We start from the raw sequence: 25,546 nt of genomic DNA on the forward strand, positions 1-25,546 counted from the left end.
ATGACAGAATGTTTCTAAGTAATCAATCCCTTTTTGCCGAATGAATCCTCACGTAACCAAACGAGCCTTTTAGCGGTCAATACCATCATCAGCTCATCACTTTATTTTATACACTTAGTGACAACCAACCATATTCATAGTAGGATAAAAAAAAGAACCAATGATCAAGTACCATTTTCATGTAAAGAAGCAATTTTAGATTGCATTATGCCAACACATAAGTTGATAGGCTTCCTGAAAACTAAGAGGTTCAGGATTAAGAGAGATGTTACCCATAATGCTGAAGACAACAGTGGTAGAAATCAAAATTAAGTGATCAGCCCTGTCTTGTTGTGGATACAGAACCATATGGTGTTGGCGGGGTGCTGAAGATACAATAAATAGTTTAAAGGTGGGCTAATATAGAAAAGAGTAACTGGAGAGATTAACAGAGAGGTCTAGATCTAGCATGGACTAAGCAAAGATATTGTAAAGAGAACAGAAAAAAAAAAAAAAAAAACCAACGGTGTGGATGAAGATGCTTCAGCAGTAAAGGAGTCAAACAAAGAGGATAAGCATGACTCGTTCGTCCGTGTTTGAGGAAAACAGGGCACCAACAACCCTTCCATTACAGGACTGTTGGTGATCACCCATCCTTTCGATGGAGAAGCACTATATGGGCGAGAGAAACTGAGGCAACTAGTAGGTTTGGTAAGAGATAAATCTAACCCACAATTTGGATCAAATTTGGTGCATTTGTTTTTACTAAGCTGATCTTTCTTAGGTTGAGGAAGAGAGGGATGCACAGTTCATTTAGAAACAACATTTTTTTCTTCGATTGAAGTGATTATCTTTAATTTGCCCCCTAAAATTTTGATGTCTTGCAAACAAGCTCTTATATTTGAATTTTTTTTAAAAAAAAGTTTGCCCTTGGATTAATGCAATTGGACTTCTAGGTTTAAATGTCATTTACAAAATAGTCATTGGTTTCAAATTTAATCAATTCAATCTTTAATTAACTCTTAAAACTTTTAATTCTTTCAAAATTACCCCTAGTAAAATCAATTAACCCCCTAAAGTATCAACTCCTATTCACTTTGGTCTCTAGATTTTTATTTCTTGCAATTTTGACCCAAATTGACTTTGGACTTTGATATTTCTTCAATTAAGGTCATAATTGCATTAATTAAACTAATTTCAAAGTTTAATGAAGTCCCTAAACTTATCAATTCTTCTAATTTTTGGCTAAATTAACTTCCAACTTTATAATTTCATCCTTATTAGTTTCCCAAAACTTTCAATTTGTGTTGTCTTTACCAAATTCTCAAATTATTTTCTAATTTTTTATATTATTTTTATTTTAGAAATTGAAAATTGAATTATGACAATCATGTACCTATCATTAAATTTAGGAAAAAGAAAACATTTGCTTGCCTATCTATTCTCAAATCAATATATATGAAATTAAACAAATTAAAAAATTGACAAATAACAATTTTATTAAGATAACTAGCGGATTATTAAGCATTCATTATAAGAAGAAGAAGAAAAAAAAGAAATAAACTTATCATTCTTTCTTTGAAAATGATGTGTTAACACTTAGTTCTTAGCATATACAAATCAAGGCATTATGAAATTTTAAAATTACTTCAAAGACCAAATTGATTAGTCCTCAAAGTGTTGTAGACAAAGATATAAAGGGCACTAGACTTAGACTTTGTTTGGGATTGTGTTTTCAAAATTATGTTTTGCATCTAAAATTATGGTTTTGAAAAAGTATTAAATTTCAGCTTTATTAAAACCAGGGTTTTAAGTGTAATGAGATTTTAAAATCATAGTTTTGAAAAGGTTATCAGATACCTATTTTCTTATGGCATTGAGCTATTTTTAACTGGCTAAGTTCCTTCTGTTTCTACTATTTTGTTTTTTTTTTTTACACCGATCATTGATCAAGTTACTTTTAGTGCCTAGACGAAAGGAATAGATTGAGTTAAAAATTTATATTTGGACTCTGATTTAACGCTCCATAGAGTCATTTTCAATCCAACTCACCAAAATGTTCAAAGTCTTGGTAAATTATATATTAACAAGGACTTGTCTCTAATGCAAGAATTAAAATATTTTTTCTTCTTCTCTGATAAAGGAAGATTCTGTCTACACAAACATAAAGAGGAATAATCACTATTTTTTTGCACCAAACTTCCTTGATATTTTATCGTTCCCTTTTAATTTTCACTTCTTTCCTCAATCTTTATGGATTAAGCCAAATTATAAAACCGACATGACGGCCCCCCAAAATGTGAATGCTATATGTGGTTGCCATCTCTTCAGCACCAAAGTGAAAGCGCCCCCCATACCAAGCTTTAAATATTTGGCCACGTTTTCTAGCATCTTGACTGTGAGTTGGTTTTGTTTTTTTTTTTTTTTTTTTTTTTTTTCAGAGGAAAATCTTGTTATATTAGCTAGACTAATGATCACGAACCAGTTCTAGCAACAACCGTATCCATTTCTTTAAGCCTATTAATTATTGCTGCAAGATATATACAGCTTAAAAGCCCGTGTTCAATGTTTCCATTCCAACAAAATAGTGATGAATTTTGGCCCCCGATCTTCTCTAATCCCTACCAAGAAGATATTGGTAAAGATTTTCAGGATCTCATCTATGGCCAAGATTCAATTCATGGAATTGGTAACCAAACCATCTCAGTGGATGAAATTCAGAAACATAAAATATTAGCAACTTCAAATGCTAATGATCATAGTGGAAGTATTATTCGTGATGAGAAGAAGATTGCTCGAAAGGAAATCGAACGGCAAAGGAGGCAACAGATATCCACTCTTAATGCTTCACTTCGGAACCTACTCCCTCTTCAATCAATCAAGGTCAAGAAACTTTTTTTGCTTTACTTAATTTCTTCCTTCATTATACAGTAGCGTATCACTTCACTCGGTTTCCACAATTATGGCAGGGAAATAAAAAAAATGAAAACAAATATTTGTGAGAAATGGCTACCCTAATTACCATACTTTTACATGCTGTGTTAACGGCCACGTCATATTCTTTTCCTTGAGGTTGATGCTCTTGATCCACACATTATTTTAGGGTTTATGTTGATATTGGGAAATCTTGCAGGGAAAGCGCTCAATCTCTGATCACATGAATGAGGCTGCGAAGTATATAAAGCATCTAAGTAGTAACATCCGAGAATTAAGTGCCAAGAGAGATAAACTCAAGAAATTCTCCAACTCAAGTACTTTTGAACAAGGGACTGAAATTTCAGGCCATAATTTGCTGGACTTTGTTAAGGTTCGCCCTTTTTTGGGTGGAGTGGAGATTGTTGTGATTGGAGGCTGTGGAGAGGAAGGCTTTCTTCTGTCAAGAGTGCTAGAAGCATTGGTTGAAGAGGGATTTGATGCTGTTAGCTATGTTTCTACACAAATAGATGAAAGGCATTATAACACTATCCAGTGTCAGGTATTGCCTTTGCCAAAGTTCATTTCTTTCTAAGTTTAGTTGAGTGAAATTTGCTTCAACTTCACTGATAATCCAACACCATTTGGCCTTCATATTTGTGAATTTCTTTTGCAGGCTACCAATCGGAATTGCATTGATTCAGATGGGCTGCAAAGAAAACTAAATGATGTGATCTCACTGTCAAGATATGTTAATTTCTGAGTGATTGACACCATTAATTAATTGCACTGCATGCGTGTCTTGAAACGGCTCCTATCGTTTTTATTGTTTTGTTCCTTGATGGCCTCATAACCCTAGATTTCAATTTGTTGTGCTTCCATATGTTGGCTGGCAGCAACTATTTGGTTCAACTTTCTGCAGGTTTAATTCTTATGGGTACGAAGTGTGTAATCTATTGTTTCAATTACATGAACTCTTTGCAAAATATGTGTGTAAGAGATTTCAAGTGGAATTGGTAGGATCACTAACATAAAACATCAAGAGCTGATCTTAATGACAAGCGAAGTACAGTACTCGTATAAATTACTGAGCATGGACATAAAAAGGTTAAGTTTGGTCTTAAGGAATACATATCTTTCCTCAACAAGATGAATTCCTTGACAAAATTTAGATGACATCTATAGTGTTCCCTTTGTATTTACATAAAGGAAGCTGCTTCTTTTGATTCATCTTGTTTTTCTTCCCTGATTAGTAGCTTTTTGATATGGTGTTTGTTTAGTTTCTGGCCCAGCTTTGCAGTCTCTGCAAAATCTGTGCATGTTTTCCTTCCACCTTTGTTTGTTTTTTTTCCTTCTTGGTGTTCATTCAATATTATCCAGAACAAAAGGCTGATCTCTTTACATGTTAATCTCCGTCTCCTTAATGTAAATGTGCACACACAACTTGAAATCTTGACAATATATATATGATTTGAAATCAAATCACCTTCTTGTTTGGTATGGAATAAAATTGGATTTATATTAATGTAGCTATATATTGCTCGTATATATGGGAATAATGTTTGCCTTTATAGTCTCATGCATGCATGTGTGTGCATTTCAACCTTTTGAATTAAGAGCTTTTACCATCATCTTTTTTTATCCATGCGCCTTCCCTAGTTTTGGTACGTCTTTAGAATGAGATGCAAAGTACTTTACTATTATCCAGAAGTCACAATACCATGGTGATAATTGCTAGCTTGTCCAGCATGAAGTGTTCTGTTAAATTACTAAGCTACTTCTTCCCCTCTGTAGTAGATAGCTTCCTAACTTGCGTTCTTGCTCAGTTATGTCAATATCAATAAGCATCATATAACATCTAGCGGCTAATCTTGCAATTCAATGATAGTAAACCCGAATTTACTGAACTTAATTAGGTCTCCCGTGATTCGTTCTCTTCATAGGGTTTCATGATTTTTCTCATCTGAGAGATGCTTAAATTTCACATATAGGATAAGGACCGGGTTTGTTGTTGCAAACATACAGGGGTAAGCTGCAGTCTTCTTGACACCTCACTGATGTAGAAATATCAACATAATTAAGGTACTAGGGCTCACCTAGCAGAAGCTACTGATGATATGCAAATTTACTTCTATTGTTTATTATGAAGTATGCATTGCTTGGTTTGGATATCGTGTATAAGAGAATATCAAATCGATGCTTTTTATAATTCTTTTTGAGAAACATTGATTACCACTACGCTATCAGAAGCTTTGAAAGCAATTTACATGATTCAAGAGTCATTTCGTAGGTGTGATTGACCAATAATTGTTGTTGATTGTCTTGGAAATTTATATCTATATGTGTGTGTGTGTGTGTGTGTGTGTTGCTAGAGGAGTACAAGCCTAATCCAGAGATGTGATTGGATTTGTTCATGTATTGGATTTCAAACGCATATAAACATTTTATTAGCTTTTTACCTTCATGATGAGAAGTTGATTGACTTTCTTTTGATAATTCAATGGTAGTATTATATTGAAAATGATAATAATTATTAAAAAATAGGAACTATATCACTCCTTTAATAAGATTTTGTTTGGAAGTATTTTTCAAAATGCATTTGGATAAAAACTAGAAAAAAAAATATAAAATTAATTTTTATAAATGATTTCCAATGATTTTAATATAAATATATCATAAATATATAAAAAGTATTAAATTAGCAATTTTTTATTTTAATCATGTTTCTATATATATATATATATAGTTCTTATTTTTTTTTATAATTATTATCATTTTCAATATGATACTACCATCGAATTATCAAAAGAAAGTCAATCAACTTCTCATCATAAGGTAAAAAGCTAATAAAATGTTTATATGCGTTTGAAATATATATATATATATATATATATAATATATATATATATATATATATATATATATATAAAGAGAGAGAGAGTACAAGCACGTGTACGACACCAAGAGGTGCTCGCACACTTTGGGTTGTGCCTCCTAGTATTTGTTATTAGAAGCGTTATTGTGTCTTTTTTCCTGTAAAGCAACATATGTCGATGTTAGTGTCTCGTATATCATCAATAAACCCTTTTTTTTTCTTTTCTTTTCTCTCCTCCTTTAAAAATTATAGTTGGTTATCTTTATTGTTAGTATTTCAATTTCAACCCTTATTCTTTTAACTTCTAGTTTTTGTTATTGGCTTTTTTTGTAAAAGTTTTTTTGTTTTTAATTTAACCCTTCAATCATAATTTATCATATATTATATTTTTCAATTCAATTATTATTCTTTTGATTTCTATTTTTTTTTTGTCCTTTTTATAAAAGTTTTATTAGGTTTTGATTTATCTTTCAACCCAAATTGATGGTATCATATTTTTTAATTTGGTCCTCATCATTTTTATTTTTATTTTTTTCTTAGTTTTTTTTGTAAGAGTTATTATTGGATTGAATTTCACCATTCAACCAAAAAAAATTTATTTATTTTATCAATTTTGACCATCATTCTTATGATTTTTTTTTTTATCCTTTTGCTAAATTGATTTTTCTTTTCAGTTTCACCCTTCAATCAAATATAAATTTATTTTATATTTTAATTTTCATCATTATTCTATCAATTGCTATTTTTTATAATCCTTTTATATAATTGAAATTCTTTGTTTTCACATTTATTATTCAAATATTTGATTGATTGAGAATTGAACTTAATAGTTTTTTTCAAATAGGATGTTTCAGGTTTAATGACTCTAGTCGTGAGTTTGAAAAATTAGCACGGTTTTTTTTTAAAGAAAAAAAACCTTACAATTCTCTTTATTTTCTTTTATTGAGTTATTCCAATATTCTCATGATTTGTTTTGCGAGTTTGGTAGGATATTTCTAGTTGGCTCGACCCTGATTTCTAGGATTACAAGTTTTTCAGGCTAAATGAGGTTAAATAAGACTAGTTTTTATGTCATTGTTTTACCCCATTTTATTCTTTCATACTTAATGGGTTGTAAATTGAGATATATATTATTTGTCTTGTTTTGAAAAAAAATATTCTTCGAATTATCGTAATTACTTTTCTTTTTAATTAAACCTGATTCATCTACTATTTATTTTTTATTTTTTATTTGTCTAATTGAAATAAAACCAGCTTATTCAACTCAGACAAGTCTATAACCCAAATCACATATATTTTTTTTAATTTTTAAAACACCCTTGCGACAACTAAATATATTTAAAAAAAAAAATTGTTCAACCTCGCGGCCATGTATGCATTATGTAAACATCTATATTTATATTCTTTAATTTCTATTCAAAAAGTAATTACATTAAGCTTGGAGATGAGGTAAGCCTCGACAAATTAAGGAATTAATGAAATCAAAGCTACCATGTGGGAGCTATGATACTGGAATTGTAATTTGAGCCTGACATACTATATATGATATATGCTATGCTGTTGGGTCCGTGTTGTTTTATTGCTACATCTAGTAGATGCTTTCGAAATTAGATTAATTTTGGCATACTTTGAATTGGTCACAAGTCATATCTATCAATCTTTTTTTTCCCCTTCAATATTGTTATCTATGTCTCTTGGTGTATGTCTTTGCACACTTATATATGCTTAATCTATTTGTAGATGAATTAAGAAAAGGTGCATGCCATTCTTTATTAATCAAGTGTTGTTAGCATTTTCAGTTAGTTAAATCATCGGGAATTCATTTCATATTCCCACTTGCATTCATATAATTATATATATTTGAAAGAAGGAGACGGCAAGTGATAGTATAGAAAAAGTATGGTCACATTCCCCCCCCCCCCCAAGGAATATGCATAATTCATTGAAGTTCTAGCCCATATAATCACCCTTGAGAAGGTCTTCACACCAAATTCATTTATTAATTTCTCAATTTAAATATTATTACACGAATTATATTCATATAAGCAAAAGTTGTAGTTACCAAAAGGGGTAAAATAAAAAACTTAGGATTGGGAGCGCTAATTGGATGATATATGATTTTTTAGAGCTTAGAAGGACTAGCTAAAAATTTGTGAGATATACAAGGTATTAAAGTTGAACAAAAAAAATATTTAAGTTTCTAGTGTTACAGCATCTATAGCGGTCCACTCCTAGTTATTATTATTATATTTATTATCTTATGTATCTGAATCGTACATTGGTATACCATAATGTTTACAAAGGCAAGGGAATTGATAATTTGAAATGGACTGCTTGAAAGTTTGTTAATATTACAGGCTTCGGGCCTGGAGATCGGTTAAAGGATTTATATGCAAAGCCTAGAAATCATTGATTATGGGCAAAATTAGGACATCGTAAACACTATCGATGCGGGCCTATTCAGCTCATATTGCCTTCTTTTTTTCTTTTTTCTTTTTTTCATAGGAATGTTGCCAAAATACGACAATGGAAGGCCACCAAGAATATCTAACATCAATGGAAGAATTAAGAAAGTAAATTTAGAACACCTATAGAGTTAAAAATGTCTGATTCCCAAAATAAGATTTTCATGAATTCCTTTTTTCTTTTCGATCTAAAAATTTGAGATCTTTAGAACACTAAGTTTTCTATCTCATTTTTTAATATGGAAAGTATATAAAAGTCAAACCGAAATTGGTTGACCCTTTCATACCCCAAATTGGAATTATTCCAGTCTGAAAGAGTTGGAAACAGGCTGCTACTAATTATCTCTGATGTATGCCATCTTAATTCATTACTTAACTCTTTGATTCAAACAAGAATTTTTGTTGGCTTTCTTTGTCTTGTTGGCTTTATTCTTTTTGTTTTTTTGTATTTGCTTTTTTTTTTTTTTTTTCCTTTTTTTCGTGTATTTTATTTTTAGCTACCTTCTGGTAGCCTTTTTAATATATCAACTTCTTTCAAAAAAAAAAAAAAAAACAAGAGTTTTCAATTAATTCTTCTGTATGGTTAAGTTACTGTAAAATAGCTTCATTATTAAGCAATTACAAAAAGACGGTCAATCAATTGGAAGGTCCACGTTGATTGGCAGGTGCTCAAAAGCCATCAAAAAATGATAATGATCATGTCACTTTCAATAGCACAAAATAATACTGCCACTCGTACACAAGTTGTATAATTGTAAACTATATTAAGATATAAATTAATGCTTTAAGTATTAATTAATTAATAATAATGCTACAATTCCAGAGGGACAAGTAGATGCATGTAGAAACTAACAAGCAATATAATACAAGCAGCTTGTAAGCTTCTTCAGGACAAACTCTATCTTGTTTCCACACCATTATACCAGTAATCACCAGCAAGTATACTTGTCTTCCAAGGCTGCGTTTTGTCTTCACCCCTAAACACCTCCTCTAGTGCTTTGAGCCCCTCATCATTATTTATGCTTGTTCTTGCTCGATCACCTTCTATTTTATTCCAATAATTAGCTCTAAAATGATCTTGAAATGTTTTTGCTGTGTCTACCGAGAAGTCGAAGAAGAACCAAAGATCAGGTATGCTACGTAGAAAACGTTCTATACTCTCATAATTTAAGGTTGTAGAGATTAAATGATTGATTAGCACTAATTTTTCCCTCGTTTTCATTGCATGCACATAGTAAAAAAAATAGCAGTAGGGAATATCCATGGGAAATCTACACTCTCAAGGAGATTCTTCATGCCACAAACAACTTTCATGAAGATAACAAGATTGGAGAAGGTGGATATGGAAGCGTATACTGGGGTCAAACAAGTACTGGAACTGAGGCAATAATCATGTCCATCTTTTTTTTCCTTTGATTTTCGATGTATAGGCACAACAAACTATATAATCCAGTCTCTTCAATTTACTCTTTCAGATAGCAGTTAAACGACTGAAGGCTATGAGCTCAAAGGCAGAGATGGAATTCGCGGTGGAAGTTGAGATGCTTGGTAGGGCGAGGCACAAGAACTTGCTAGGTTTGAGGGGATTTTATGCAGGAGGAAACGAAAGGTTAATAGTCTATGATTACATGCCTAATCATAGCTTGATAGCCCATCTGCATGGCCAAGTCGATGAGGATTGCTTACTAGATTGGAACCGGAGGATGAACATAATGATAGGATCAGCCGAGGGAATAGCGTAAGTAAATTAATCTACATATTGTTTTAATTTACAGAGCTGAGTGTACATGTGTGTTTTACCTAATCACAAGGTGCTGTCATGAAATTAATTGTTTATGAAATTATGCTGTTACTCTTTGAAAATTAGGTACTTGCACAATGAGGCCAATCCTCATATAATACATAGGGATATAAAGGCAAGTAATGTCCTTCTAGATGTTGAATTTCAAGCAAAAGTAGCAGATTTTGGTTTTGCAAAGCTGATACCAGAAGGGGTTAGTCACGTGACCACCAGGGTGAAGGGAACTCTAGGATATTTGGCTCCTGAATATGCGATGTGGGGGAAAGTTTCGGAGAGTTGTGATGTTTATAGCTTTGGAATTCTACTCTTAGAGATCATTAGTGCTAAGAAACCATTACAGAAGCTCCCGGGAGGGCTTAAGCGTGACATTGTCCAATGGGCAACACCATATGTTCAAAAGGGTGCCTTCGATCATATTGCCGACCCTAGGTTGAAGGGAAGATATGACCGAGCACAGCTTAACCTAGCAATCATGATCGCGATGCGGTGCTCCGATACGAATGCGGAGAATCGGCCTCCCATGATGAAGGTGGTGGAATGGCTCAATGGTGGTCTAGGGAGGACAAAACAGGTGTCGGATGTGGAAGACATGGTTGATGAAGATGAAGATGAAGAAGAAAAACTCTGATGCCATGGATGATGATGAAACTGATCACGATGGGTATAATTAATGGCATGAGAAAATTCACAGAGAGAAGGACATGGCAACATAGGAAATGAAGTGAATTAATGTTAATTTATTTCGGAATTTTAAGTATTCATGTTTTCGTTATTTTTCAAGTCATGTAAATTAATAAAACGTTTGAATCACAATATAGGATCATCCAATTCCTTTTGCCTTGTATATATATATATACATTTCTGTTTCCAATTTATTTAGTTATTTACAATATTTTGTTGGGAACAATTTTTAATACAAGGCATCGTCAATAGTTGTCAGATGACTACAATTAGATTGCAAGAAAGGCTTGCTAAAATAATTGTGTACTAGAAAAAATATATTGTTTGTGTCTAGGTGAATCTTTCGTCTTCCTGCCGCTAGCATCTGGATCAATCCCAGAAAACTCCAAAGAGATGGACGGTCAGTATCAGTAAATTGCTGATTTTTGCAGTGTTGATGAACAATCTACACCAAAAAATTTAAGTTTTTTAATAATATAATTTATATTATTTTTTAATATATATATTTAAGTAAAGTTTTTTAAATTTAAAATCAATACACCCCTTCAAATAAAAATTTATTAAATTTGAAACTTGCAGGCTTGAAATTAATACATTCTCTCAAATAAATATTATTTTAGACTTAAAATTTACATATATTCATATTATCTAAAAAAATATTATAGCATTTTATTGTCCGAATAGCTAAATCAATTTAAACTTGAGATTTCATTTTCAGTTTTCAAGTTCAAATTTTAAGTGATATATAAGTTAGGTGTTTAATATGTTTATTTTGTAAATACATGATATAAAATAATTTAATAACTAATAAGGATATGATTCAACACTATATACATAATATCTAAAAATAAAAAGACTTCCTGAATAATTCATGTCATGCAACTGCACTGCCCAATCGATTATTACATACGATCACTGGCATCCAGGCCCAAGCCTTGTAGCTCTGATGTATGTCCATTTGAAGCTAAAAAAGTGAGCACAGATATCTAGTAAAATGGGCCTTGTAGCTCTGATGTGTTTAATATGTTTATTGATGGAGATGAGCAAATTTATCGCTAGCTGAGCTATGGATCTTAACAGTTTATTTTTGTGTTTTGAAATGGAACTGGGTGAGTTTTAAAATATGTTTAGCTTAAAAATATATTAATTTAATAATATTTTTTTATATTTTTTATAGTACCTAAAATAAAATTAAAGATTATTTTGATATATTCTTAACTAAAAAATACTTTTAAAAAATACTCTATACTGCAATATTAAACACACACTTATAAATAAATTACAAGTCCTTGTCCTCCAATCCTCCAAGTGAATTCTCTTCTTTCTCGAGGCTTAATTAATTTCTGCATTTCTTTTTCTTTGGATTAGAAAGATATCATTTTCAAAAAGAAACTCAGTTGTGTTACGCAAGCTTAATAATGGTTAAAATGTACCCATCCAACACTTAATCATGTGCTGACTTTTGAACTATGCTCATTATTATGTATTAATTGATAATTGATATGATTATCTTAGAGAATGGATGGTTTTGACCAAAATAATCGAAGCCTGAAAGTCCGCAGTTTTTGACATTTATAGAATTGATGAAAAAAACAAGGTTTCCAGGCAATCCAAGGAATTTTTGGGAGTGCCTTCTGCATGACAGGCTCCATGATTTTGACAATTGCATGCTCCTGTTGTGAGAGGGTTGCCAAAATACATGAGTGTCTTGAAGAATTTAACAAGATATATATATATATATATATATATATTATGGGTTGGTCACCATCCATCACACTCAATATTAAAAAGGAGAACACACCTTCTAAACTATATATAGAGAGAGAGAGCACCCCCTATAACAAAGTTTGCCAAGTAAATCAATAGTTGCATTGGATTTTTTGACCATTGCACTGAAAAATAATATGATAATGATAGCCCGCATAAAATCATTAGACGTTGTATTAGACTTTTTGACCATCGGATTAGAAAATAATATGATAATATTAGCGGTTTGTACACATAAAAAGTATCATCGAGACTTAAAGTACTCTGATGATACACAAAAGATAACATTACCCATTGGCAATATTTACTCCCCCAATCTTATCAAGTCAAGTCTTCCAAGCACATTTATTTGCAAGAATTAAGTGGCTTTGACGATACATGAAAACACTACACAATAATATTAATTATTGGGCCAAGTCCAATAGAACCTACATTATGTTTTATATAATGTGCACATCTCCATGAACATCTTAGATATTTTTTAAAATAAATATTTTAAATATTTTTTAAAATATTTATTTTAAAAAAGACTTATATAAGTTAAACTCTCTAGAAACATATAAAAGAAGACTAAGGATAACTAATAACCGATTCAACATGGATAACCAATAACTAATACAATTCAATAGCTTAAACTGTTATATAAAACTCCAATATATAATTTATATATATTATTTTCTAACATATTTATTTTATATTTTTATCTTCACTTCTCCATCAAAAAAAACATTATTTTTATCCATGTTTATTCTATCTTTAACACTAACTAAATGCAATCTAATAACGTTTCCAATCAAATATACTTCAAATTAATATTGTTAACATTATCAAGGAGTGTTGAAGGTCCTAATTATACCATTGTGACAAAGAGTAATGCCATGATTCACAATTTGTGATTTTCTATGCATGATATTGATTACCATCTTTTTGCATCAGTATGGAGCCATGGAGTTTACTGAGGGCTCTGACTTTTTGGATCCAACTAGCTAGTGGCCTAGCCTCTTCTATTTGGCCGGTAGATGTTAATTTATGTTTGCGATTCTAGAGACAAACAAGCCGATCTTCCAATAGTTTACATGTTGAGAGAGAGTTCCGTATTTATGTTAGGCGAGCTGACTCTCTCCTGTCAAGCTCCCATTCCGGTGAGTTAATGAGAGGTCAAACATTATTTATTTTGAAAAATGATAAAGAAAATTAATATTTATAATCAAAATCTATTGATTTTATAATGATTACATTGATTTTAAAATCAAATAATTTAATTTAATTTAATATATATTCAAATTTGCTCATTTATTATAAACATTCAATAAAAAAAAATTATTAAAATATTACAAAATAGTATAACAATATTCTTGTGCAAAAAATACTAGTATTTATTAAAAATACTAGTAAAAGAACATTTCTTGAAAAGCATGATACCAAATCAAGAATGAAACAAAAATTTGAATCATTATTTCTTTTAATCACAAAGAAAAAGGAATAAATATACCAACAAGACAAACACTAATAAGTCCAAAAATCTAAACCATGCCAGTCAATATATAGGCTTTAACCAAGGGTATCAGTCAATTTTTGTAGGCCCAGTACGTAGTATTCAGTGGATTCAAGCTTCTTCTGTTCATTTTTTTAATTCTTTTGGAAGAAGTGGATACAAGTATCTGTCATGGAGTTGCTCGTTCAAAAAAAAAGGAAGAACAATAATAGTGGTTCTTCCTAATTTACTAGTGCTACAGTACTTGGACAGCTCATTGAAGTGCAAATTCATAAGAAATATGTAGGCATGAATAATAATTTTTATTTTTTCTTGGATGAATAGGCTTGAAATAATTCTGTAATAACTCTAGCAGCCTTTACCTCACTCAAATCCCAATGGGTGTTTTGTTTTCTTAGCAAAAAAGAGACCAAACCTAGTTATGCTATGTTGCCAATAATCTTTACCAAGGACCTCTCGTCTCCTACAATAATTGATGCATGGAAGGCACAAAGTTTATCTTCTTCTCTAAGAATAAAGGCATGGCATCTGCGGTGGTTGGTGATGAGGAGATCTTTAGTGCATGCAACATCTACAATACAATATTATGTGGTGGTAGGAGGACTCCCATCTCTGAATATGTATCATACATGGCTGGCTCTACGCATGTAGCTGGTAGTGCTATTTAAGTGTTTAAAGTTAGTAATGTCAATGCCCGTGAAAGGATTTGCGTGTGTACCCTTGGATGGGAACATTTAACATAGCAGATAAAAGAGATTACTAGTAACAAAAGTAGACTAATTGGCTAGGAAAGCTAACTAGAGGTGCGTGTAAAGGAGCCATGAGCCGGCCTATAATGGGTTAGGGTTTTTTTTTTTAAAAAAAAAAGTAGAGTTGTAGCTAGCTAGGTATACAGAGGTTTCTCAGATGCCATTACTTGTCATTCTGTGTTTCATATGGCTAACGGTTTGTGAAGATTTAAAGGATGTGTGAGCTTGGGGCATGGTTCTTTTTGTTTGTTTTCTCTCCAAGATATAAAAAAGGAGGGCTAGCTAGCTAGGACTTGTATTGTAGGTGTGATGGTATGGTCCATTTCATTGTTGCAGCCTTATAACACACATAGCTAGCTAGCTGGTATGCACACAAAAGAGTGAGTGAGTGAGTGAGTGAGTTAGTGAGTGTGCGTGCGTGCGTGTGTGTGTGTGTGTGTGTGTGTGTGAGAGAGAGAGAGAGAGAGAGAGAGAGAGAGAGGAGAGTGCCGAGAGAGGTGATGATGATGAATAATAACAATCACGAGAAGAAGAAATAATAGGACTTCAAAATCCAAAATTCATGTTGATTCAGTGATTACCATAACACCAGACTCTGTGCTAAACTGAAAATGATGTTACTTGTCAGTGGTTATAATAATACTCATAAGAACATTTGTAAGGTCTACAATTGCATTCTATTAATTTATTCCATCTTTTTTATTTTCTTTCTTTATTGATGAGATTGATTCCATTGATTTTTACCATGAAATAACCAATCTATCTTCAAGGTGTGTGTACTGTGTGATGATAAATGAAAAAACCTACCTACGGGGTGAGTACAATCAAGTGTAGATGGTGTTTTATATCATATATATTGTTATAAATATTTATATTACATATTTTATAACTTAGATATTTATATTAAATATTTTAAATATTTTTCAGGTATTTATCTTTAAAAAATCTATATAAATCCATCTCTCTAAAAACATTAAAAAAAAAAAAGACTAAGTTTAGAGCTCATTTCTCTAGACAACACAAGCCTAATACAAGACTTATTAAAGGGAAAGAACATTTAAGTCTTGAGAATATCATTTATTCTCTCCACACACAAATACAATTCACTCTCCTCGTCACATGTATAAACACCATACTAACTTAAGCATTATAGTTTTTTCTTGCAAATACTAGCAGCTTGTACACATAAAAAATGTCATCAAGACTTGAAATACTCTGATGATACACAAAAGATAACATTATTCATTGGTAACATTTACTCCCTTAATCTTACTAAGTCAAGTCTTCCTATTTGCAAGAATTAAAGTGGTTTTGATGATACATGAAAAAACTACACAATAATATTAACTATTGGGCCAAGCCCAATAGGGCCTACATTATGTTTTATATAATGTGCACATCTCCATAAATATCTTAGATATTTCTTAAAACATTTATTTTAAAAAGACCTATATAAGTTCAACTAACTAGGAACATATAAAAGAAGACCAAGACCAAAGCTCATCTTTCTAAATTAAGTTACAGCACTAGATATGATATTGGTAAGTGATTTAATGTCAATTTGTTTTGTTCAATTTATCTATTGTTGTTGTCTATTTTTTATCAAATTATTAAATTAACTAAATTTATTAAATCCAAACAAATCAATGATTTGAAATTTTCTTACTTATTTAAAAATACTAAAATCACTTAAACATTTTTTTTATTAAAAATAATTAATATGATATGTAGCACGTGAGCAATCCAGTGGATTCTAAATTTAGACATGCAAGGTCAGATAGTTGAAGATAGGACCTGAATATTTTTTCAAGGGAGAGGACACTGTCAAGTCCTAGCAAATCCTTTTCTATATCTCAATCTTTTGAGAGATTCAAGGTTTCCATGTATGAGAAGTCAAATCATTCACTTCAACAATCTTCATAATATTAGGTTTGAATATAGCTTGAATGTATCAAAAATTCCTTGAAAATTAACAAATTAGATGACATGTCCCCCTAAAACTATGGATTACATCAAAGTCAATACGAGGAAAGGATACGAAAACAGTAAAGCAAGCCCTTCGGCGTGCTGCCATGGATATCTTATGCTTATGCCTGGTTTTATTCTCTCCATCTATTTGTTGTACGATCCCTTCGTTTTGCGTAGAACTATGATCATTGCTAACAAGAAGATATATGTCCTTGGGTATCTTAACTCGCTGTTCCTGATTGCAAAGTTATCCCCAAATCCAATTGCAGTTTTTCCTTGGAAATGAGCATCCAAATTGTAAGATCTAGCAACGACCTTAACACTCAGTAATCCAAAATAAGGACAGTAAAAGGTTTCTCAACAAAAGGCTGTCTGAAACAAAAGAGGAGTCAGATCACGCATTGACGGGAGACTTATGTGATGGTGTGTGGCAGTGGAAGTTTTATTGAAGAAGGAAACTCCGGGAACCCGAATTGCGCCGGCTAGAGCAGCTAAAACAAATATTCAAGTTTACTGTTAACACTTGCAACACATTGAAATTTGACAGGGTTGTTTCCTCAGGTTCTGTACCGTTTTCTCCTCTCTGTTTATGGCAGATGTTTTCATTTGGATCGATCCCTGCTACAGAAGTTTCTTCTCCTCATGCAAATGATCGTAGGCATTGGTCAAAGAAATTGTTCATTTTGTCATAGCAGTACCGAAGATGAAGCTCATCTTTTCTTGCACTGTACTGATGTGTGGAAATTAATTGTGGATGAAGTTCACAAAATGGGTTTAGATTGCAGTTGGAGCATGCCTCAGTCTATTTTCTTGTTACTACAGAGATGGCTGCACAGTAAAAACTAGCATAACGTCGAACATGCATTTCTTTTTATTAATTTCCAAGGAGAAGAAAGTTTTGATAGAAAGAAATCCTAACCTCTTAGTTCTTTTAGGGTAATTCGCTCTTCCATTTATACTAGTATATTTTACTTTGGAATAATATATGCACATATATTTTATATTGATCACAATTTAAGCTGTTTTTATACTATTTAATATAACTAGTTCAGTTCATAATAATTTTTATATAATTTAATTTTAAATTTAGAATAAATAAATATAACTCGACTAAATTTAATAAAATATCAAATAATTATCTAAAATTTACCTACATCATGAACCTCTAAACAAGTTTTTTTTTCTTCTAATTACTAGTGACACACAAGGTCCAGAACAATACCATTGAAGCACCTATATGACTATTTCGGCACTTGACCAACATTTCTTTAACACCATTATAAATAGGTATAGTTGTATTTGAAAACACGAGTCAATTTATTTTTAAAAAATTTTAATTTTTTTGTTAAAAATTAATTTTTTTATATTTTCAATTGTTTTGATGCATGAATTTTAAATAATTTTTTAAAAATAAAAAAAATATTATTTTAATATATTTTAATATCAAAAATATTTTTAAAAAATAATCCAGGACACTCCAAACATTACATAAGCATTCAAAACCTTAAATTCTAATATCACAATAGCCAGAACCTCTTGGCAACTGTTAAGATGCAGGACACGTGTCTTCTTTTTATTTGTCCACATTTGATTAGATATGACAGTGTTGTGCTAGCAATTGATACGTGACGGTTGCTTTTTGGGTTTTGAAAGGCCTAGCATGTGTTATTCTATTTTGTTTCTTTCCCATGTTTGTACAGCAGACACGAGTACTCAAGACTTGTGTAATAAATATTATTTTATAGTTATAATGAATTTAAGAAATAAAAAAAATATATAGATTGTAATTATATATTAAATACAATATTTATACAGGGGTAAATGAAATTTTAGTAACATCATTCAATGATGTGCTGTAAAATTGAACGAAGATATAATTTTATTACAACAGCATAAAAGTTCTATATTCAGTCAAATATTCTATATTCAATCAAATACTCCTCTTAATATTTACTAATTTCTAACACAACAAATTATTAAATCTTAATTATTTTATAAATTAGAGAGATTAAACAATTACGAACTTTTTTTTTTGTTAATAGTTGAAATTTTATTAAAAGGAAAAAGCTACAAAGATAGTAGCCTAACTTACATCAGAAGAACAAGCAGAGGAAAGGGAAGCACAAAAACTGTTGCATGAAACAGGGGATAACAACAAAAGGAGAACAGACAAATCAAAAGAAACCAACTCCTCCCGACTAAACATTCTTTATGTTAAGCTCGAAAGAGTTGGAGTCAAGCCTCAGCCATAAAGCAATACTTTGGCGCACCATGGAGAAACAGATTTGATGGTTAGGGGCAGCGTCATTAAAAATAACATCATTTCGATGAAGCCAAAGATTCCAAACAACGCATGAGAAAAGAAGTTGTCATGAGAGATTTTGTTGCTTGCCTTTAACCATAGAAGACCATTGGTAGCACATATCATCAACAGATTTTGGAAAAACACTGCAAAAGCCCCGATTAGAAAGCAGTTTCATCCATATATTCCAAGAGAAGTGGCAGTGAATGAAGAGGTGACTTGAAGATTCCAAGCTTTTATTGCAGAAAGCACATCTTGACTCCTGAAGGGAGAGGTAGTCGCGTTGAAATAGGAAATCTCTTGTGGTTACTTTGTCTTGGACAAGGAGCCAAAGGAAAAGCTGCACTTTTGGTGGGGTTAGTTTTATCCAAACAGAAGATTGGAATGGTTTGGCTCCACCGTAGAGTAACTGGTCCATCATTTTGGAGCAAGATTTTACACTGAAGAGGCCATCGTTGTTGAGGGTCCAGATTTTCTTATCCATCTTGTGGCAGAACATTGGCTTGGATTCCAGCAAGGATGATAAAAGTGATAGTTGTTCTTGTTCAAAATGAAAAAGAGGTTTGCGCCATTGTAGGGACCAGAGCCAGATTCCATTGCTCCATCTACCCATGTCAGCCACCAAAGCAGTTTTAGAGGAAGACAAAAGATATAGCCTTGGGAAGGCTGTTTTGAGAGGGTCGTCACCAATCCAATTGTCTATCCAAAAGGATGTTAAATTGCCATTCCCCACCATGAATTTGCAATGATTCGTGAAGACTTGGTGAGCGTCGGTTTGAACGATGGACATAATATCCTTCCATATCTTGGATGGTTGGTTGTAGAAAATTGGGATCCCATTCTCATAAGATGGATTGTACATTGAAGAGATAATCATTTTCCATAAGCTTGTACCTGGGGAAGAGAGTCTCCAAATCCATTTTAGAAGCAGGGCTCTGTTTTTTGATATAAGGGAGCCTACACCGAGGCCTCCTTGTTTCTTATCGCGCATCACTATTCTCCATTGGATCTTGCAGAAAGATCTTTGCTTAGTACATCCACACCACAAGAAACGTCTTTGGATGGATGAAAGAAGCCTCCCTACCTCTTTTGGCATCTTGAATACAGACATAAAATATATAGGCAGGGAATTAAGGACACTTTTAATGAGACATAGACGACCAGCCATGCTAAGTAGTCTCCCCTTCCATAAATGAAGCCTTTTACGAAACTTCTCTATCACTGGCTTCCATGTGGAGATACGAGATGGATTGGCTCCTAATGGCATGCCAAGATATTTGCTTGGGAGGGAGTCTGATCTGCAGAAAATAGATGTAGCCAAGCGCAAGCACAAGTGATCATCGACATTGATACCAATAATGGAACTTTTATGGAAGTTTATATGAAGGCCTGAAGACAGAGCAAACCATCTTAAAATTCTTTTGACTTGAACTAACTGATCAATATCTGCCGGGATGAATATTAATGTGTCATCTGCATATTGAAGATGGCTGACAAAAATTCCTGATGCAAATTGCAGCCCTTTGATAATATTCCCACTAGATGCCCTTTGAAAGAGTACAGAGAGGCCCTCAGCAGCTATGTCAAACAGAAAAGGAGAAATCGGATCTCTTTGACGCAGCCCTCGCCGAACAGAGAATTCTTTTGAAGGAGATCCATTGATGAGAACCGAGAGTTTTGATGAAGAAAGACATTCATAAATCATGGTTCTCCATTTTCTGCCAAACCCCATATAACCCATGATATCATCTAGGTAATCCCAGGAGACTGAGTCGAAAGCTTTATGAAAATCAATCTTGAAAATCAAACCTGCCGCTTTTCGCTTTTTTAGATCATTCACCAGCTCATTTGCAATCATAAACCCATCTATAATGTTACGGTCTGCTATAAACGCTGATTGGTTAATGCTAATGATATCTTGCATAACAGCTTTCAGTCTAGATGCAAGGATTTTAGCAATGATCTTATAAATACCATGAATCATGCTGATGGGCCGAAAATCTTTAAACTCAATGGGTTCGACTGTCTTGGAGAGGAGAGTTACGTAAGTTGTATTGATTCCTTTGGGAAGTCTTCCTGTTCTGAAGAAGCTTAAGACTATATCGAGAATGTCTTGAGCAATAAAATCCCATGCTAATCTGTAGAATTTGAAGTTGAAACCATCTGGTCCAAGACATTTTGACCCATCACAACCCCATACACCGCGCTTCACTTCTTCCATCGTGATTTCTTGCTCCAACCATTCAGAGGATTCTTTAGAGAGACATTTGAAACCCAAAGGATTTAACTGCGGCTTTTTACCAGAGGGGGAGTCATACAGCTCAGAGAAATAATCCACAGCAGCCTGCTTAATTCCCTGCTGAGAGTCAAAAGTGTTGCCATTATGGTGGATTTTAAGTATTGATGATTTAGCCTTCCTGAAATTGGCAATCATGTGAAAAAACTTGTTATTTCTGTCACCTAATTTGCACCACATCTGTCTTGATTTCTGCCTCCAAATAGATTCAATGTGATTGTTGCGAATCCAGCGGTCTTTCAACAAAAAGTCTAAATACTCCTGCTCTTGGTAGGTTAAACCTTCTTCTTCACATTTTTCCTCTAGTATGTTGATAGCTGAAAGGGTTCGTTGAAGGCCAGCTTCTTGATTTCCAAATACAAGCTTATTCCATTGCCTCAATTTGACTGCAATATGATTAAGCTTTTTGAGAAATTTAAAGCGGCCAGGGTGAAGGGAGCATGCATCATTCCAGAAGCTTTCAATAATGTGCTTGAAATTTGGGTATTGAGTCCAACAGTCCAAGAAACGAAAAGGACGCCATCCATGGTCTTGCAAGAAGCTACATAGAATTAGAGGGCAATGATCTGAGAACTCTCTTGGAAGTCGTCGAAGAGATAAACTGGGGAAGTGAAGATGGTAGGTTGAGCTTGCGAACATTCGATCTAGTTTGCTCTTGGACCTTCCTCTAAACCAGGTAAAATAACCTTCTGCTAAAGGGTATTCAGTGAGCTCACAAGACTGCAGGAATCTGCTAAAAGAATTTGAGCCTGCAGGATGACAAATTCCATTGTTTCTATCTTTCTGAGAGAGTGTTTCATTAAAATCTCCTGCTATTATCCATGGAACTTCAAAAGCATGCTTCAGAAGAATGAGATCCTCCCAAAGTTTTTGTCTGTCCTGATAGTTACAAGGAGCATAAATGCCAATAACAAAGCAATGAAAATCACTGTGAACATGTTTACCATATAAACCGATCCAACCATGACCATATTCAATATTAGAGACTTCAAAGTTAGTGTTTTTCCACATAGCAAGCAGACCTCCTTTTGATCCTTGAGCATCATTACTAAACCAACTCACATGATTTTCATTCCAAATACGAGATACAAAACCAATGGAACAATTAGCTAGCTTAGTTTCCAGCATGAAACATATATCAATCTTATATTCTGCTATTAATTTCGTGATTCTTCTTCGTTTCCTCATCATGCCCAAGCCACAGGAATTCCAAGAAAGAATATTCATGACAGAATTAAAAGGCCTATCTGCAGGGGATGAAAACTTACTATTCATTGTTGTTTCTGCCAATCTTCCTTCTCCTTTTCTAGCTGTCTTATGATAAGACCAGAAAATTGTTCCAAGAGAGCTGAATTACCAAGACCCAAAGCTTCTCCTAAATGGATCATTTTATTGACTTCATTGTGGGACGATTCTGCTGCATATTCTTTCAGGTTACGGGTATTATTCACCCTGATGTAAGAGTCTATAGAAGATATGCTTGCTGAAGAGTGCAAGGAGAGGAGACTCCCAGTAAAGGATATTTTCTTTAGTCTCGGTTGTTTGGCTGTTGGGGTCTGTTGTTGGTTAGATGTAAGAGGCAGGCTTTGGATTTTGAAGTGGGATTCTAAAGAATCATCACTGCTAACAGGGGTATAAGGTTGTGGCAAGAAGGAGTCTTTTTTGAAAGCCATGCTTGGATGCTCTAGTGGGCTTGCTGAATTCACATCGTATAAGACAAGGCCCCACTCTAGTTGGAGTTGATTTTGGGAAAGCTTGTTGGTAGAGAAATAGTGGTGGGGAGTCCTAGGAGCAGCTATTTATGGAAAGAGATCTTCAACAACGATATGTAGCCGTTCTGTGTTGTCAATGGCATTTATTGTGGCCACAAAGCTATGATCGTAGACCTCATGTGTCCCATGTGGGTTGTGCTTCCTTACCTCCATCGTGTGTCCCTTGTCATCAGATCCACAATTCTTATCAGTGATACCTAGCCTGCAAATGTTGTCATCTCCTGCCAAGTCAAAAGCCAGATCAGTGTACACTTCATCATCTGAGTCACTGTCAACACTATCTCCCTGAAGTAATGTGGTTTGAAATTCTGCCATCGAGTATGAAATTCCTTTTGCCTCTGGATATCTTAAAAGGTCAATCTCATCCAGCTGTATGTGTACTAACTTGGAGTTTAGCATGAGAGCTATAGAGTCGTGGATCTCCGGCAAGTGAGTACCTATAAGGATTTTCACACTGTGAAGTTCAGAGATTTTTAGGCTGGTTTTGTCAAAACCTATCACCCGTCCATGGTTCATGAGAAGGTTTGAGATACATCTCAAACTCCAGCCAGAGATAGGCAAATGAGAGATAGAGATCCATGCTAGACGACTCTCTGTCACATCTTCTTCAGTCCACGGGTGAACTTCATCAAAGTAGAGCCTCCAGCATTCCATACCTTTCTGCATGGCTTGTTGCATAGATTTCTCACCATCAAAGCTTATGATTGCCTGTGATCCCCCTAGGAAACGGAAAGCAGAGAAGCAAATGCCTAGCTGAATTAATCCATGTCTGATTTGTGCATAATCTACTCCCTGAGATATCTTGCCTATAAGACTATTTCTTAACCATAGAATTTCCTCATCTGTAGTGTTGAAAGAAATGAAGTTATGAGGACGTGGTGTGGCATTATCAGACACTTGATGCACTTGACTCCCTGATCTTACTGCCTCAAGATAGCTTCGGTTGTCTCTTACACGGATGGGGGCCTTGGCTTTGTTGTTGAGCTTGGGTATTTGTTTCTCGGTTCCCATTATTTTCTGTTTCGTCACTTCATCTTTTCTTCTGTGCTTAGCCACATTAACTCTCAGCTTGTAGGAATCAAACCATATGTCATTTAAGCATTCTAGCAGAGTTTTGTCTGACAGATTCGAGAGGATGGTGACGAAGCCAAAATGCTTTCCTGCTTGATTTGTTTTTCGAGAAACAAACAGCTTAATAACTTTCCCCTGTTTTCTGAAACAGTCTTTAAGCTTATGGTAATCGACCCAACTTGGGAAGTTTTCAAAGTAACATTGTAGTTGAAAATCACGGTAGTTTGTTGAAGTCTGAGTGTTTAAGGTGATGGATGGTAGCTGAGGCTGGGGGTAATATGGCTTGTATGGAAGGTCAAGTTCTTTTTTGTGTTTGTGAGAAGGAATTAAGTTTGTCTGGAACGGTGGCTGGGTTTTTTGAGAGAGAGCTTTCCCCTCCATGGCTGGGTTGAAAAGTTCTCTTTGTTGTTACTGTTATTGTAACAATTACGAACTTGATATCTAACCTAACAATAGATTGTAATGAATTATAAACTAGTAAGTCTCCTAGTAATTAAACAAAACAATCATGAAAAATAAACATCGAAGAAAATTTAATACTCAAAGCATGAATTGAACAATGAAAATAAATTAGATCTCGCAGTTTTTTTAATTCCTAGTCTTTTGTTTCCTTCTACCAAATCAAATTTAGTAATATATTACCATCATGAAGGAGAGAAAGAAAATGGAGAAGAGAAGAGAAAGAAAGAATGGAGAAAAGACGGGAGAGGTTTGATCTCTTTTTTCTTTATTTACATGTTTTTTTTTCTCTTTAGAAGCCTACAAAATCTTCTAAAAATACTCTCAACATTATCTTCAATAATTAATAAGAAAAATAGAGTACTAATATAACAAGAAAAATGATGTCTTAAGCTGAAATTCATGCATCAAGTCTAAAAGTTTTCAAAAATAAATCACATCATACTAGATTTGTATGTCAAAGAATGTTCCAGCATATTAATAGTACAAGTGCGGTTTTATACCTTATTTGGATCTTTATGCGGTCAGTATCTCAAAACTTAAAACATGAAAATTATAAAGGTGTTTCTTAGAGTTCCATAGCATTTTGAATCAAATGGAGTTTAGATGAAAGAATTGCACCTAGATTAAAAAATTATGTCGAAACTATTCATAATCACCCGATCAACTTTGTTTTGTCATTAACATCTCAATTTGCATCTTAAATCAAAATATAAAAATAATGAATATATTTAGACATCAAATAAATATAAAATAGTGATGTTGATTCAAATTATTGATCAATTGGTACTCTAGATCCATTCAATAAATCAATATCTCGGTTACCATAAACAAAAACAAAACTATTGATCTCCAGCAAAATTACCAATTAAGTTAGAAAAAAAAAAAAAAAACTATGATGACATAAAACATTTTTGCATGCAATTAATAATCTTAACTTTTGGATAAGAATA

The 25,546-nt window shown here is 33.2% G+C and overlaps 2 protein-coding genes across 2 annotated transcripts; both read left to right on the forward strand.

Moving 5' to 3' along the window:
- The first annotated feature begins 2,332 nt into the window (after positions 1 to 2,332).
- LOC118060674 (transcription factor bHLH118) lies at positions 2,333 to 3,963 on the forward strand. The gene is made up of 3 exons (XM_035073932.2): positions 2,333 to 2,862; positions 3,113 to 3,454; positions 3,569 to 3,963. Exons 1-3 carry the CDS (start codon positions 2,545 to 2,547, stop codon positions 3,653 to 3,655), a joined length of 747 nt encoding a protein of 248 aa, XP_034929823.1. The 5' UTR covers positions 2,333 to 2,544; the 3' UTR covers positions 3,656 to 3,963.
- Positions 3,964 to 9,107: 5,144 nt separating this feature from the next.
- On the forward strand, positions 9,108 to 10,904 carry LOC118060672 (PTI1-like tyrosine-protein kinase At3g15890). Its single transcript, XM_035073931.2, has 4 exons — positions 9,108 to 9,363; positions 9,468 to 9,615; positions 9,708 to 9,970; positions 10,100 to 10,904. Exons 1-4 carry the CDS (start codon positions 9,305 to 9,307, stop codon positions 10,659 to 10,661), a joined length of 1,032 nt encoding a protein of 343 aa, XP_034929822.1. The 5' UTR covers positions 9,108 to 9,304; the 3' UTR covers positions 10,662 to 10,904.
- The last annotated feature ends 14,642 nt before the right edge of the window (positions 10,905 to 25,546 follow it).

The sequence above is a fragment of the Populus alba genome, chromosome 12 (assembly GCF_005239225.2).
Source record: "Populus alba chromosome 12, ASM523922v2, whole genome shotgun sequence".
Taxonomy (NCBI): Eukaryota; Viridiplantae; Streptophyta; class Magnoliopsida; order Malpighiales; family Salicaceae; genus Populus; species Populus alba.

Bases quoted from the DNA above. Each gene is read 5' to 3' on its own strand.
- LOC118060672 (XM_035073931.2), top strand. From the start codon at position 9,305: ATGATCTTGAAATGTTTTTGCTGTGTCTACCGAGAAGTCGAAGAAGAA. The intron at 9,364-9,467 runs GTATGCTACGTA...GCATGCACATAG, and splicing joins GAAGAAGAACCAAAGATCAG to TAAAAAAAATAGCAGTAGGG. The intron at 9,971-10,099 runs GTAAGTAAATTA...TTTGAAAATTAG, and splicing joins GGATCAGCCGAGGGAATAGC to GTACTTGCACAATGAGGCCA.
- LOC118060674 (XM_035073932.2), top strand. From the start codon at position 2,545: ATGTTTCCATTCCAACAAAATAGTGATGAATTTTGGCCCCCGATCTTC. The intron at 2,863-3,112 runs GTCAAGAAACTT...GAAATCTTGCAG, and splicing joins TCCCTCTTCAATCAATCAAG to GGAAAGCGCTCAATCTCTGA. The intron at 3,455-3,568 runs GTATTGCCTTTG...TTTCTTTTGCAG, and splicing joins ATAACACTATCCAGTGTCAG to GCTACCAATCGGAATTGCAT.